The sequence below is a fragment of the Barbus barbus genome (assembly GCF_936440315.1).
Source record: "Barbus barbus genome assembly, chromosome: 7".
Classification (NCBI taxonomy): domain Eukaryota; kingdom Metazoa; phylum Chordata; class Actinopteri; order Cypriniformes; family Cyprinidae; genus Barbus; species Barbus barbus.
The window spans coordinates 11,081,885-11,097,824 of record NC_136735.1 but is presented as its reverse complement, the minus strand read 5'-3'; the positions used below and the strand labels follow the sequence as shown (position 1 = coordinate 11,097,824).

The following is a 15,940-nucleotide window of genomic DNA, read 5'->3' as shown; positions in this document are numbered from 1 at the left end:
ATGTATTTATTACTGCAAGACAACTATTTTTATTTTATTTTATGTATTTGATTGTATTTCACTTTATTTTAACCTAACCAAAGAAGCCTGACTGCAATTTTGTTGCACATCTGACATTAAACCTTTACTTGACCTGAGCAATGAAGTTAAAACAAGTTGAGAAACCTCAAAAATTTGCTGAAGCTGGTTGCCTTAAAATTTTAAGTTAGCTCAACTCTTTTTTTGTTTTTACAGTGCATATAAACAGCTTTGATGTTCAAGACTAAGGCCAATAATGAGTAGCCTTCATATTTGCATTACAAAGAAAAAAACAAACTTCTCTATTGTTCTGTATTCTTTATTGATCTATAGTATTTTTTTATTACAGTTTTATGCAGTTTAACATGTTCATGCCAAAGTCTTACATGAATTTGATTTAAATTTCCTTTACATCATGAGCTTGCTTTACCTTTATATTTTTACCTTTCCATTTATAAAGTGCATGGAGTATGAATAAATACTAGTTTTAATTCCAATGTTCTACCTTTGTCCCTTTAAATTAAACTGTGTAATGTCAAGCAGACTAATGATTTGCTAAAGCTTATTAATTGCAAACGTAAACAGAATATTACAATAAATACAAATAAATAACAATTCAATTTCATTATACACTATGGGAAAAATTTAAATATCACATTTAGGAACATTTTATAGAGAACCTGTTTGTCTAGCAATACCAGCATAATAAAATAAATAATTTATTAAAGAAGCATTAATATTGTACTTTCATTATTACAAAAGAGACAGTATTGAATTGCATCCTGAGTATCCAAAATCCATGGTTTTTATGTTTTTGTTGGTGTTCAGTCCGGTTTTAGTGAAATATCTCTGAAGTCTCTAGAAGAGGCTGTGTCGAGTTGTGTACTGTACATTGTACGACTGTCTTCTGTGCCAACGTCTCCTGATTGCTGCACAGCAACCACACAGCAAACACTAAACACAGAATACAGACAAAGTGATTTAGCATCATAGAAGGGAGTTTTATACACTTTAAAAACACTTTTAATCAGCTGTACATACACAATTATATACCACATTTAAAAGGCGGATCTATGTCTGTTTTTACCGTAAGAATAACACATCTGTTGTTTATTGCTTCACTACCAACGCACATATTTGACATTCAGTCATCATAATACTTACACAAAGGAGAATCCAACACGGTACAAGCCCGATGACAATAGCACAGGGGACAATGATAGCCACAATCCATGCTGAGTTTGTAGCATTGTTTGAGATTGTAGTGTGCACGGTGGTTGGAACTGGTGTGGTAAAAACTGTGAAAAGGGTACCGACCAGGAAACCGGCAGCCATGTTATTGTTATGTTGTGAGAAAACATACGTAACATTGGCCTCAATCACAGTGAGATTATCTCTGTGGAGAGATTAAAACGTACAATGAGAAACAAAAGGAAATATCTAAAATGATCTTACCATTCATTCACCTATGTATCATAAAAGCAGTTTCTTTCAATTCATTTAAACATTTCTTCTCAAGACAAAGTAAAAAGCAGTGGATCAGAACTAACTTGAAAATGGCTGGAATGAGCAGTTTAACTGATGGGTCCTTCAGGATCTGGATAACCTGTAGAGTGCATCAATTAAAAAACAATAGGTTAATGATTAAAATAAGGCAATTTCAGGACAACATTATCCAAGCCTCTCCAACTCACCAAGTCATTTATCTTCTTTTGGATTTCTTGATAGGTTTCATTCCTTCTTGACTCTGTCAGTGATACTTCGCTGATTGCAAATGCAAAGATGAGTGCGTAGGCAGTGTCATTAATTCCTTTAAAATATATGACAAATATAATTAGTTGTGTGACTATATATGGGTCATGGTATTTCATTATCCATTTTCATTATGCATAATTATTGACTTTTTTATAATTTGTCTTCAAAGGAAGTCATAAATAATGAATACATGATTACAACAGATACACCATTTGCATACAAATGTTATATTCACAACAAAAATGGAGCATGAAAATAGAGCAAAACTCACCCAAATAGATGACATTCTCCAAGGCCACAGGTTCTCTCACGATTACTGTTCTGGTGGTTAGTTTAGTTGTGATATTTTTGGCCAGTATAGATTTAACCACCTCTAGAACACTATTCTCACTTGGTCTTGGGCCCAGTGTGATAAACTCGAGACGAATCGTAATAATTGCCTTCCTACTCCTGCATAAAAAAAGATGATAAATAATTGGAATATAAACACAAAAAATGAAAACAACTAGCTTTTTAAAACAAATCACTCATTGGTCTTACAAGATCGGTGGTGAAGTTGTGCTTGTTGTCAGAGTGCTCGCTGTAAAAGAAAATGATCATGAATGAAGGAGAATCGGATTTTCAATTATAACATTTGGTGTAAGACATATAAAACATGAGAACTTAAAAAAAAAAAATGGAAGTTTAACATCTAATTGTCAGTTTAGCCATATAAACTGTGAGGTAACAGATGGTTGATAGTGCAGCAGGTGTGAATATGGTAATACCTCCGGTAAGAAATTCAACAAAGATGCTGGGTTGCATGATTTCACTTGGTGAGAAAACATACTCTACTTTGGCCTGAATCACAGTAGAATTACCCCTGTGGGGAGATTAAAATATGCAATGAGAAACTAAAGTCAATAACTAAAAATTATTTTAAACTTCCCAACTAACACCAAAGAAGAGTCATCAGGATATATTTGCTCAAATTAAAGTAAAAAGTGAGTCAGAACTTACGTGAAATCAGCTGCTTGGAACTTAATGAGAGGAGCTGAGGAGTTACTGAGGAGGATCTTACCCAGCTGAAATAGATGAATTTGTTCATAAATAGGTTAAGGTTAATGAGATAAAGAGAGAGAGAGAGAAGAAGAAAAAAAAGTGTTTGTAAAAGACTACTGTCTCAAACTCACCAATGAGTTTATAGAGTCTTGTATTACCAAGTGGGTGCCATTCCTGAGTTCAGGTTTCTCAGTCATGGTTATATTGTTGATTTCAAATCCAAAGTTGAGAGCATAGGCCGTCTCATTTATTTCTTAAAAACATACAATAAAATGAATTAGTTGTGTGGTTATATGTGGGTGGTGAAATTTCACTATGCATTCCTTATCCTTAATATTATTTCTTTGTTAATTTTACTTATTTTTTTTCTTCAAAATAAGCTATAAAAGCTACAGATCTACAACATTAGAATTTTAATGACATATTCAGAACAAAAAGAAGCAAAGCCAGGAGAGAAAAACTCACTCGTATAATTGACACTGACAAAGTTCACAGAATCACTCAGGTCTTGTGTTGTGGTGTCTTGTTTAGTTGAGAGACGTGTGTTCAGCAGAGTGCTGGCCACTTCAAGAATCTTATCTGGATTTGGCAGGGGGCCCAGTGTGACAAACACGAGGCGAATGAATATAAGTGCTCTGCCACGCCTACAAAGATGATAAATAATATACATTAAGGTAGGAAATTAAAATAAAAATTAAAGAAAAAAGTAAATACCAAACTGAAATCACTGCTCTTACACTATCACTGGAGCAGTTGTCAGAGTACTGGCTGTTGTTAAGGCTGTAAAAGAAAGTAATGATTAATGGAAGAAGCTTGCGGTTACAACATTTGCAATCCATTGTCAGTTTTGACAAACCTGTCGGTGAACGAAGCTCATCTAGAAAGCTGACTGGTTGTATGGCATCTCCATCCTGGAAGGTATATTCCATCCTGCCATCAATCTGGGTTGAAGCGCTCCTACAGGACAAACGGAAGATATCTTTTAGGGACTTTAATCCACATCTTCAAAAAGTTTAGATTTTTTTTCTGTAATTCTTATTTTCCATGGCTTCCCAGCTAAAATGTGAGGACACAAAAAATAAAGATTGTGAAGTGAGTTTGCATCTTACGTGAAGTTGGAGGACTTGGGATTGAAAACATCCTTGCCAGGTTCATTCAGAAGAGTGTTCAGCTGCAGAAAAAAATATCAAACCATCCATCAACTTCTCGTGAAGACTGGCATTGGACTAAAACCTTTTTCATTCTGTTTATTTTTAAATATTTACCGCATTATTGATGGTACTCTGCACTTGCGGGTAAGCATCGTCTCTGTGCTCAGGGACCTCTGGCATGGTGATGTTAACCAGGTTAAATGTAAAGACCACAGCATAGGAGGTTTCTGAGATTTCTGCGTGGAAAGGAAATCATAATTCATTTTTTGGTCAAATCTTTCCATTCATAATTGTTTGTCTGATTCCCATTCAGAAGCTTTACAACTTTATAGGATGACACTTACTCTGATAGGTGACATTCACCACCTTCACTGATTCATTCAGCTGTGACTCTCTGGAAGTACGGAGAGTGTTGATAGCTCTGAGGACCAGATCTTCACTGGGGACTGAAGATGAGGAGTTGAACACCAGCTTGCTTATGACCACTGCTGAACCAGATCTGTAAATAAAACCCAGTTTGTTTAATGTGCATCAAGTGTTTGCAATAAAATTACATCTCCATTTTAATTTGTTCTCAAAACAGAAAAACAAAACTTACATGAGGTTAGAGGGAGTCACAGAGAAAACGGTTGTTGTTTCTGGAGACACTGTTGTAGTTGTTGGCAGACGTAACTCATTTAGGAAGCTGACTGGTTGTATGGCATCTCCATCCTGGAAGGTATATTCCATCCTGCCATCAATCTGGGTTGAAGCGCTCCTACAGAACAAACGGAAGATATCTTTAAGGGACTTTAATCCACATCTTCAAAAAGTTTAGATTTTTTTTCTGTAATTCTTATTTTCCATGGCTTCCCAGCTAAAATGTGAGGACACAAAAAATAAAGATTGTGAAGTGAGTCTTACGTGTAGTTGGAGGACTTGGGATTGAAAACTTCCTTGCCAGGTTCATTCAGAAGAGTGTTCAGCTGCAGAAAAAAATATCAAACCATTCATCAACTTCTCGTGAAGACTGGCATTGGACTAAAACCTTTTTCATTCTGTTTATTTTTAAATATTTACCGCATTATTGATGGTACCCTGCACTTGCGGGTAAGCATCGTCTCTGTGCTCAGGGACCTCTGCCATGGTGATGTTAACCAGGTTAAATGTAAAGACCACAGCATAGGAGGTTTCTGAGATTTCTGCGTGGAAAGGAAATCATAATTCATTTTTTGGTCAAATCTTTCCATTCATAATTGTTTGTCTGATTCCCATTCAGAAGCTTTACAACTTTATAGGATGACACTTACTCTGATAGGTGACATTCACCACCTTCACTGATTCATTCAGCTGTGACTCTCTGGAAGTACGGAGAGTGTTGATAGCTCTGAGGACCAGATCTTCACTGGGGACTGAAGATGAGGAGTTGAACACCAGCTTGCTTATGACCACTGCTGAACCAGATCTGCAAATAAAACCCAGTTTGTTTAATGTGCATCAAGTGTTTGCAATAAAATTACATCTCCATTTTAATTTGTTCTCAAAACAGAAAAACAAAACTTACATGAGGTTAGAGGGAGTCACAGAGAAACCGGTTGTTGTTTCTGGAAACACTGTTGTAGTTGTTGGCAGACGTAACTCATTTAGGAAGCTGACTGGTTGTATGGCATCTCCATCCTGGAAGGTATATTCCATCCTGCCATCAATCTGGGTTGAAGAGCTCCTACAGGACACACGGAAGATATCTTTAAGGGACTTTAATCCACATCTTCAAAAAGTTTAGATTTTTTTTCTGTAATTCTTATTTTCCATGGCTTCCCAGCTAAAATGTGAGGACACAAAAAATAAAGATTGTGAAGTGAGTCTTACGTGTAGTTGGAGGACTTGGGATTGAAAACTTCCTTGCCAGGTTCATTCAGAAGAGTGTTCAGCTGCAGAAAAAAATATCAAACCATTCATCAACTTTTCGTGAAGACTGGCATTGGACTAAACCCTTTTTCATTCTGTTTATTTTAAAATATTTACCGCATTATTGATGGTACTCTGCACTTGCGGGTAGGCATCGTCTCTGTGCTCAGGGACCTCTGGCATGGTGATGTTAACCAGGTTAAATGTAAAGACCACAGCATAGGAGGTTTCTGAGATTTCTGCGTGGAAAGGAAATCATAATTCATTTTTTGGTCAAATCTTTCCATTCATAATTGTTTGTCTGATTCCCATTCAGAAGCTTTACAACTTTATAGGATGACACTTACTCTGATAGGTGACATTCACCACCTTCACTGATTCATTCAGCTGTGACTCTCTGGAAGTACGGAGAGTGTTGATAGCTCTGAGGACCAGATCTTCACTGGGGACTGAAGATGAGGAGTTGAACACCAGCTTGCTTATGACCACTGCTGAACCAGATCTGTAAATAAAACCCAGTTTGTTTAATGTGCATCAAGTGTTTGCAATAAAATTACATCTCCATTTTAATTTGTTCTCAAAACAGAAAAACAAAACTTACATGAGGTTAGAGGGAGTCACAGAGAAACCGGTTGTTGTTTCTGGAAACACTGTTGTAGTTGTTGGCAGACGTAACTCATTTAGGAAGCTGACTGGTTGTATGGCATCTCCATCCTGGAAGGTATATTCCATCCTGCCATCAATCTGGGTTGAAGCGCTCCTACAGGACACACGGAAGATATCTTTAAGGGACTTTAATCCATATCTTCAAAAAGTTTAGATTTTTTTCTGTAATTCTTATTTTCCATGGCTTCCCAGCTAAAATGTGAGGACACAAAAAATAAAGATTGTGAAGTGAGTTTGCATCTTACGTGAAGTTGGAGGACTTGGGACTGAAAACTTCCTTGCCAGGTTCATTCAGAAGAGTGTTCAGCTGCAGAAAAAAATATCAAACCATTCATCAACTTTTCGTGAAGACTGGCATTGGACTAAACCCTTTTTCATTCTGTTTATTTTAAAATATTTACCGCATTATTGATGGTACTCTGCACTTGCGGGTAGGCATCGTCTCTGTGCTCAGGGACCTCTGGCATGGTGATGTTAACCAGGTTAAATGTAAAGACCACAGCATAGGAGGTTTCTGAGATTTCTGCATGGAAAGGAAATCATAATTCATTTTTTGGTCAAATCTTTCCATTCATAATTGTTTGTCTGATTCCCATTCAGAAGCTTTACAACTTTATAGGATGACACTTACTCTGATAGGTGACATTCACCACCTTCACTGATTCATTCAGCTGTGACTCTCTGGAAGTACGGAGAGTGTTGATAGCTCTGAGGACCAGATCTTCACTGGGGACTGAAGATGAGGAGTTGAACACCAGCTTGCTTATGACCACTGCTGAACCAGATCTGTAAATAAAACCCAGTTTGTTTAATGTGCATCAAGTGTTTGCAATAAAATTACATCTCCATTTTAATTTGTTCTCAAAACAGAAAAACAAAACTTACATGAGGTTAGAGGGAGTCACAGAGAAACCGGTTGTTGTTTCTGGAAACACTGTTGTAGTTGTTGGCAGACGTAACTCATTTAGGAAGCTGACTGGTTGTATGGCATCTCCATCCTGGAAGGTATATTCCATCCTGCCATCAATCTGGGTTGAAGCGCTCCTACAGGACACACGGAAGATATCTTTAAGGGACTTTAATCCATATCTTCAAAAAGTTTAGATTTTTTTCTGTAATTCTTATTTTCCATGGCTTCCCAGCTAAAATGTGAGGACACAAAAAATAAAGATTGTGAAGTGAGTTTGCATCTTACGTGAAGTTGGAGGACTTGGGACTGAAAACTTCCTTGCCAGGTTCATTCAGAAGAGTGTTCAGCTGCAGAAAAAAATATCAAACCATTCATCAACTTTTCGTGAAGACTGGCATTGGACTAAACCCTTTTTCATTCTGTTTATTTTAAAATATTTACCGCATTATTGATGGTACTCTGCACTTGCGGGTAGGCATCGTCTCTGTGCTCAGGGACCTCTGGCATGGTGATGTTAACCAGGTTAAATGTAAAGACCACAGCATAGGAGGTTTCTGAGATTTCTGCATGGAAAGGAAATCATAATTCATTTTTTGGTCAAATCTTTCCATTCATAATTGTTTGTCTGATTCCCATTCAGAAGCTTTACAACTTTATAGGATGACACTTACTCTGATAGGTGACATTCACCACCTTCACTGATTCATTCAGCTGTGACTCTCTGGAAGTACGGAGAGTGTTGATAGCTCTGAGGACCAGATCTTCACTGGGGACTGAAGATGAGGAGTTGAACACCAGCTTGCTTATGACCACTGCTGAACCAGATCTGTAAATAAAACCCAGTTTGTTTAATGTGCATCAAGTGTTTGCAATAAAATTACATCTCCATTTTAATTTGTTCTCAAAACAGAAAAACAAAACTTACATGAGGTTAGAGGGAGTCACAGAGAAACCGGTTGTTGTTTCTGGAAACACTGTTGTAGTTGTTGGCAGACGTAACTCATTTAGGAAGCTGACTGGTTGTATGGCATCTCCATCCTGGAAGGTATATTCCATCCTGCCATCAATCTGGGTTGAAGCGCTCCTACAGGACAAATAGGAGATATCTGTCAGGGACTTTAATCCACATCTTCAAAAATGTTTGATGTTTATTTTTTTCTTCAGTAATTCTTATTTTTCATGGCTTCCAAGTTAAAATGTGATGACACATGAAATAAAGATTGTGAAGTGAGTTTGCTTCTTACGTGAAGTTGGAGGACTTGGGATTGAAAACTTCCTTGCCAGGTTCATTCAGAAGAGTGTTCAGCTGCAGAAAACAATATCAAACCATTCATCATCTTCTCGTGAAGACTGGCATTGGACTAAAACCTTTTTCATTCTGTTTATTTTAAAATATTTACCGCATTATTGATGGTACTCTGCACTTGCGGGTAGGCATCGTCTCTGTGCTCAGGGACCTCTGGCATGGTGATGTTAACCAGGTTAAATGTAAAGACCACAGCATAGGAGGTTTCTGAGATTTCTGCGTGGAAAGGAAATCATAATTCATTTTTTGGTCAAATCTTTCCATTCATAATTGTTTGTCTGATTCCCATTCAGAAGCTTTACAACTTTATAGGATGACACTTACTCTGATAGGTGACATTCACCACCTTCACTGATTCATTCAGCTGTGACTCTCTGGAAGTACGGAGAGTGTTGATAGCTCTGAGGACCAGATCTTCACTGGGGACTGAAGATGAGGAGTTGAACACCAGCTTGCTTATGACCACTGCTGAACCAGATCTGTAAATAAAACCCAGTTTGTTTAATGTGCATCAAGTGTTTGCAATAAAATTACATCTCCATTTTAATTTGTTCTCAAAACAGAAAAACAAAACTTACATGAGGTTAGAGGGAGTCACAGAGAAACCGGTTGTTGTTTCTGGAAACACTGTTGTAGTTGTTGGCAGACGTAACTCATTTAGGAAGCTGACTGGTTGTATGGCATCTCCATCCTGGAAGGTATATTCCATCCTGCCATCAATCTGGGTTGAAGCGCTCCTACAGGACACACGGAAGATATCTTTAAGGGACTTTAATCCATATCTTCAAAAAGTTTAGATTTTTTTCTGTAATTCTTATTTTCCATGGCTTCCCAGCTAAAATGTGAGGACACAAAAAATAAAGATTGTGAAGTGAGTTTGCATCTTACGTGAAGTTGGAGGACTTGGGACTGAAAACTTCCTTGCCAGGTTCATTCAGAAGAGTGTTCAGCTGCAGAAAAAAATATCAAACCATTCATCAACTTTTCGTGAAGACTGGCATTGGACTAAACCCTTTTTCATTCTGTTTATTTTAAAATATTTACCGCATTATTGATGGTACTCTGCACTTGCGGGTAGGCATCGTCTCTGTGCTCAGGGACCTCTGGCATGGTGATGTTAACCAGGTTAAATGTAAAGACCACAGCATAGGAGGTTTCTGAGATTTCTGCATGGAAAGGAAATCATAATTCATTTTTTGGTCAAATCTTTCCATTCATAATTGTTTGTCTGATTCCCATTCAGAAGCTTTACAACTTTATAGGATGACACTTACTCTGATAGGTGACATTCACCACCTTCACTGATTCATTCAGCTGTGACTCTCTGGAAGTACGGAGAGTGTTGATAGCTCTGAGGACCAGATCTTCACTGGGGACTGAAGATGAGGAGTTGAACACCAGCTTGCTTATGACCACTGCTGAACCAGATCTGTAAATAAAACCCAGTTTGTTTAATGTGCATCAAGTGTTTGCAATAAAATTACATCTCCATTTTAATTTGTTCTCAAAACAGAAAAACAAAACTTACATGAGGTTAGAGGGAGTCACAGAGAAACCGGTTGTTGTTTCTGGAAACACTGTTGTAGTTGTTGGCAGACGTAACTCATTTAGGAAGCTGACTGGTTGTATGGCATCTCCATCCTGGAAGGTATATTCCATCCTGCCATCAATCTGGGTTGAAGCGCTCCTACAGGACAAATAGGAGATATCTGTCAGGGACTTTAATCCACATCTTCAAAAATGTTTGATGTTTATTTTTTTCTTCAGTAATTCTTATTTTTCATGGCTTCCAAGTTAAAATGTGATGACACATGAAATAAAGATTGTGAAGTGAGTTTGCTTCTTACGTGAAGTTGGAGGACTTGGGATTGAAAACTTCCTTGCCAGGTTCATTCAGAAGAGTGTTCAGCTGCAGAAAACAATATCAAACCATTCATCATCTTCTCGTGAAGACTGGCATTGGACTAAAACCTTTTTCATTCTGTTTATTTTAAAATATTTACCGCATTATTGATGGTACTCTGCACTTGCGGGTAGGCATCGTCTCTGTGCTCAGGGACCTCTGGCATGGTGATGTTAACCAGGTTAAATGTAAAGACCACAGCATAGGAGGTTTCTGAGATTTCTGCGTGGAAAGGAAATCATAATTCATTTTTTGGTCAAATCTTTCCATTCATAATTGTTTGTCTGATTCCCATTCAGAAGCTTTACAACTTTATAGGATGACACTTACTCTGATAGGTGACATTCACCACCTTCACTGATTCATTCAGCTGTGACTCTCTGGAAGTACGGAGAGTGTTGATAGCTCTGAGGACCAGATCTTCACTGGGGACTGAAGACGAGGAGTTGAACACCAGCTTGCTTATGACCACTGCTGAACCAGATCTGTAAATAAAACCCAGTTTGTTTAATGTGCATCAAGTGTTTGCAATAAAATTACATCTCCATTTTAATTTGTTCTCAAAACAGAAAAACAAAACTTACATGAGGTTAGAGGGAGTCACAGAGAAACCGGTTGTTGTTTCTGGAAACACTGTTGTAGTTGTTGGCAGACGTAACTCATTTAGGAAGCTGACTGGTTGTATGGCATCTCCATCCTGGAAGGTATATTCCATCCTGCCATCAATCTGGGTTGAAGCGCTCCTACAGAACAAACGGAAGATATCTTTAAGGGACTTTAATCCACATCTTCAAAAAGTTTAGATTTTTTTTCTGTAATTCTTATTTTCCATGGCTTCCCAGCTAAAATGTGAGGACACAAAAAATAAAGATTGTGAAGTGAGTTTGCATCTTACGTGAAGTTGGAGGACTTGGGATTGAAAACTTCCTTGCCAGGTTCATTCAGAAGAGTGTTCAGCTGCAGAAAAAAATATCAAACCATTCATCAACTTCTCGTGAAGACTGGCATTGGACTAAAACCTTTTTCATTCTGTTTATTTTTAAATATTTACCGCATTATTGATGGTACTCTGCACTTGCGGGTAGGCATCGTCTCTGTGCTCAGGGATCTCTGGCATGGTGATGTTAACCAGGTTAAATGTAAAGACCACAGCATAGGAGGTTTCTGAGATTTCTGCGTGGAAAGGAAATCATAATTCATTTTTTGGTCAAATCTTTCCATTCATAATTGTTTGTCTGATTCCCATTCAGAAGCTTTACAACTTTATAGGATGACACTTACTCTGATAGGTGACATTCACCACCTTCACTGATTCATTCAGCTGTGACTCTCTGGAAGTACGGAGAGTGTTGATAGCTCTGAGGACCAGATCTTCACTGGGGACTGAAGATGAGGAGTTGAACACCAGCTTGCTTATGACCACTGCTGAACCAGATCTGTAAATAAAACCCAGTTTGTTTAATGTGCATCAAGTGTTTGCAATAAAATTACATCTCCATTTTAATTTGTTCTCAAAACAGAAAAACAAAACTTACATGAGGTTAGAGGGAGTCACAGAGAAACCGGTTGTTGTTTCTGGAAACACTGTTGTAGTTGTTGGCAGACGTAACTCATTTAGGAAGCTGACTGGTTGTATGGCATCTCCATCCTGGAAGGTATATTCCATCCTGCCATCAATCTGGGTTGAAGCGCTCCTACAGAACAAACGGAAGATATCTTTAAGGGACTTTAATCCACATCTTCAAAAAGTTTAGATTTTTTTTCTGTAATTCTTATTTTCCATGGCTTCCCAGCTAAAATGTGAGGACACAAAAAATAAAGATTGTGAAGTGAGTTTGCATCTTACGTGAAGTTGGAGGACTTGGGATTGAAAACTTCCTTGCCAGGTTCATTCAGAAGAGTGTTCAGCTGCAGAAAAAAATATCAAACCATTCATCAACTTCTCGTGAAGACTGGCATTGGACTAAAACCTTTTTCATTCTGTTTATTTTAAAATATTTACCGCATTATTGATGGTACTCTGCACTTGCGGGTAGGCATCGTCTCTGTGCTCAGGGACCTCTGGTATGGTGATGATAACCAGGTTAAATGTAAAGACCACAGCATAGGAGGTTTCTGAGATTTCTGCGTGGAAAGGAAATCATAATTCATTTTTTGGTCAAATCTTTCCATTCATAATTGTTTGTCTGATTCCCATTCAGAAGCTTTACAACTTTATAGGATGACACTTACTCTGATAGGTGACATTCACCACCTTCACTGATTCATTCAGCTGTGACTCTCTGGAAGTACGGAGAGTGTTGATAGCTCTGAGGACCAGATCTTCACTGGGGACTGAAGATGAGGAGTTGAACACCAGCTTGCTTATGACCACTGCTGAACCAGATCTGTAAATAAAACCCAGTTTGTTTAATGTGCATCAAGTGTTTGCAATAAAATTACATCTCCATTTTAATTTGTTCTCAAAACAGAAAAACAAAACTTACATGAGGTTAGAGGGAGTCACAGAGAAACCGGTTGTTGTTTCTGGAAACACTGTTGTAGTTGTTGGCAGACGTAACTCATTTAGGAAGCTGACTGGTTGTATGGCATCTCCATCCTGGAAGGTATATTCCATCCTGCCATCAATCTGGGTTGAAGCGCTCCTACAGAACAAACGGAAGATATCTTTAAGGGACTTTAATCCACATCTTCAAAAAGTTTAGATTTTTTTTCTGTAATTCTTATTTTCCATGGCTTCCCAGCTAAAATGTGAGGACACAAAAAATAAAGATTGTGAAGTGAGTTTGCATCTTACGTGAAGTTGGAGGACTTGGGATTGAAAACTTCCTTGCCAGGTTCATTCAGAAGAGTGTTCAGCTGCAGAAAAAAATATCAAACCATTCATCAACTTCTCGTGAAGACTGGCATTGGACTAAAACCTTTTTCATTCTGTTTATTTTAAAATATTTACCGCATTATTGATGGTACTCTGCACTTGCGGGTAGGCATCGTCTCTGTGCTCAGGGACCTCTGGCATGGTGATGTTAACCAGGTTAAATGTAAAGACCACAGCATAGGAGGTTTCTGAGATTTCTGCGTGGAAAGGAAATCATAATTCATTTTTTGGTCAAATCTTTCCATTCATAATTGTTTGTCTGATTCCCATTCAGAAGCTTTACAACTTTATAGGATGACACTTACTCTGATAGGTGACATTCACCACCTTCACTGATTCATTCAGCTGTGACTCTCTGGAAGTACGGAGAGTGTTGATAGCTCTGAGGACCAGATCTTCACTGGGGACTGAAGATGAGGAGTTGAACACCAGCTTGCTTATGACCACTGCTGAACCAGATCTGTAAATAAAACCCAGTTTGTTTAATGTGCATCAAGTGTTTGCAATAAAATTACATCTCCATTTTAATTTGTTCTCAAAACAGAAAAACAAAACTTACATGAGGTTAGAGGGAGTCACAGAAAAACCGGTTGTTGTTTCTGGAAACACTGTTGTAGTTGCTGGCAGACGTAACTCATTTAGGAAGCTGACTGGTTGTATGGCATCTCCATCCTGGAAGGTATATTCCATCCTGCCATCAATCTGGTTTGAAGTGCTCCTACAGGACAAATAGGAGATATCTGTCAGGGACTTTAATCCACATCTTCAAAAATGTTTGATGTTTATTTTTTTCTTCAGTAATTCTTATTTTTCATGGCTTCCAAGTTAAAATGTGATGACACATGAAATAAAGATTGTGAAGTGAGTTTGCTTCTTACGTGAAGTTGGAGGACTTGGGATTGAAAACTTCCTTGCCAGGTTCATTCAGAAGAGTGTTCAGCTGCAGAAAACAATATCAAACCATTCATCATCTTCTCGTGAAGACTGGCATTGGACTAAAACCTTTTTCATTCTGTTTATTTTTAAAATATTTACCGCATTATTGATGGTACTCTGCACTTGCGGGTAGGCATCGTCTCTGTGCTCAGGGACCTCTGGCATGGTGATGTTAACCAGGTTAAATGTAAAGACCACAGCATAGGAGGTTTCTGAGATTTCTGCGTGGAAAGGAAATCATAATTCATTTTTTGGTCAAATCTTTCCATTCATAATTGTTTGTCTGATTCCCATTCAGAAGCTTTACAACTTTATAGGATGACACTTACTCTGATAGGTGACATTCACCACCTTCACTGATTCATTCAGCTGTGACTCTCTGGAAGTACGGAGAGTGTTGATAGCTCTGAGGACCAGATCTTCACTGGGGACTGAAGATGAGGAGTTGAACACCAGCTTGCTTATGACCACTGCTGAACCAGATCTGTAAATAAAACCCAGTTTGTTTAATGTGCATCAAGTGTTTGCAATAAAATTACATCTCCATTTTAATTTGTTCTCAAAACAGAAAAACAAAACTTACATAAGGTTAGAGGGAGTCACAGAGAAACCGGTTGTTGTTTCTGGAAACACTGTTGTAGTTGTTGGCAGACGTAACTCATTTAGGAAGCTGACTGGTTGTATGGCATCTCCATCCTGGAAGGTATATTCCATCCTGCCATCAATCTGGGTTGAAGCGCTCCTACAGGACACACGGAAGATATCTTTAAGGGACTTTAATCCACATCTTCAAAAAGTTTAGATTTTTTTCTGTAATTCTTATTTTCCATGGCTTCCCAGCTAAAATGTGAGGACACAAAAAATAAAGATTGTGAAGTAAGTTTGCATCTTACGTGAAGTTGGAGGACTTGGGACTGAAAACTTCCTTGCCAGGTTCATTCAGAAGAGTGTTCAGCTGCAGAAAAAAATATCAAACCATTCATCAACTTTTCGTGAAGACTGGCATTGGACTAAACCCTTTTTCATTCTGTTTATTTTAAAATATTTACCGCATTATTGATGGTACTCTGCACTTGCGGGTAGGCATCGTCTCTGTGCTCAGGGACCTCTGGCATGGTGATGTTAACCAGGTTAAATGTAAAGACCACAGCATAGGAGGTTTCTGAGATTTCTGCATGGAAAGGAAATCATAATTCATTTTTTGGTCAAATCTTTCCATTCATAATTGTTTGTCTGATTCCCATTCAGAAGCTTTACAACTTTATAGGATGACACTTACTCTGATAGGTGACATTCACCACCTTCACTGATTCATTCAGCTGTGACTCTCTGGAAGTACGGAGAGTGTTGATAGCTCTGAGGACCAGATCTTCACTGGGGACTGAAGACGAGGAGTTGAACACCAGCTTGCTTATGACCACTGCTGAACCAGATCTGTAAATAAAACCCAGTTTGTTTAATGTGCATCAAGTGTTTGCAATAAAATTAC

The 15,940-nt window shown here is 38.1% G+C and overlaps 1 protein-coding gene across 1 annotated transcript; it reads right to left on the bottom strand.

Moving 5' to 3' along the window:
* Window positions 1-320: 320 nt before the first annotated feature.
* LOC306872585 (uncharacterized protein) lies at window positions 321-10,853 on the bottom strand. Its single transcript, XM_079421201.1, has 42 exons — window positions 10,738-10,853; window positions 10,582-10,643; window positions 10,263-10,421; window positions 10,009-10,163; window positions 9,779-9,900; window positions 9,623-9,684; window positions 9,313-9,471; window positions 9,059-9,213; window positions 8,829-8,950; window positions 8,673-8,734; window positions 8,354-8,512; window positions 8,100-8,254; window positions 7,870-7,991; window positions 7,714-7,775; window positions 7,404-7,562; window positions 7,150-7,304; window positions 6,920-7,041; window positions 6,764-6,825; window positions 6,454-6,612; window positions 6,200-6,354; window positions 5,970-6,091; window positions 5,814-5,875; window positions 5,509-5,667; window positions 5,255-5,409; window positions 5,025-5,146; window positions 4,869-4,930; window positions 4,564-4,722; window positions 4,310-4,464; window positions 4,080-4,201; window positions 3,924-3,985; window positions 3,671-3,771; window positions 3,552-3,594; window positions 3,280-3,458; window positions 2,946-3,067; window positions 2,773-2,837; window positions 2,541-2,635; window positions 2,314-2,353; window positions 2,045-2,223; window positions 1,713-1,828; window positions 1,569-1,624; window positions 1,183-1,414; window positions 321-972 (listed from the first exon to the last, which is right to left on the bottom strand). Exons 1-42 carry the CDS (start codon window positions 10,801-10,803, stop codon window positions 877-879), a joined length of 4,938 nt encoding a protein of 1,645 aa, XP_079277327.1. The 5' UTR covers window positions 10,804-10,853; the 3' UTR covers window positions 321-876.
* Between the last annotated feature and the right edge of the window lie 5,087 nt (window positions 10,854-15,940).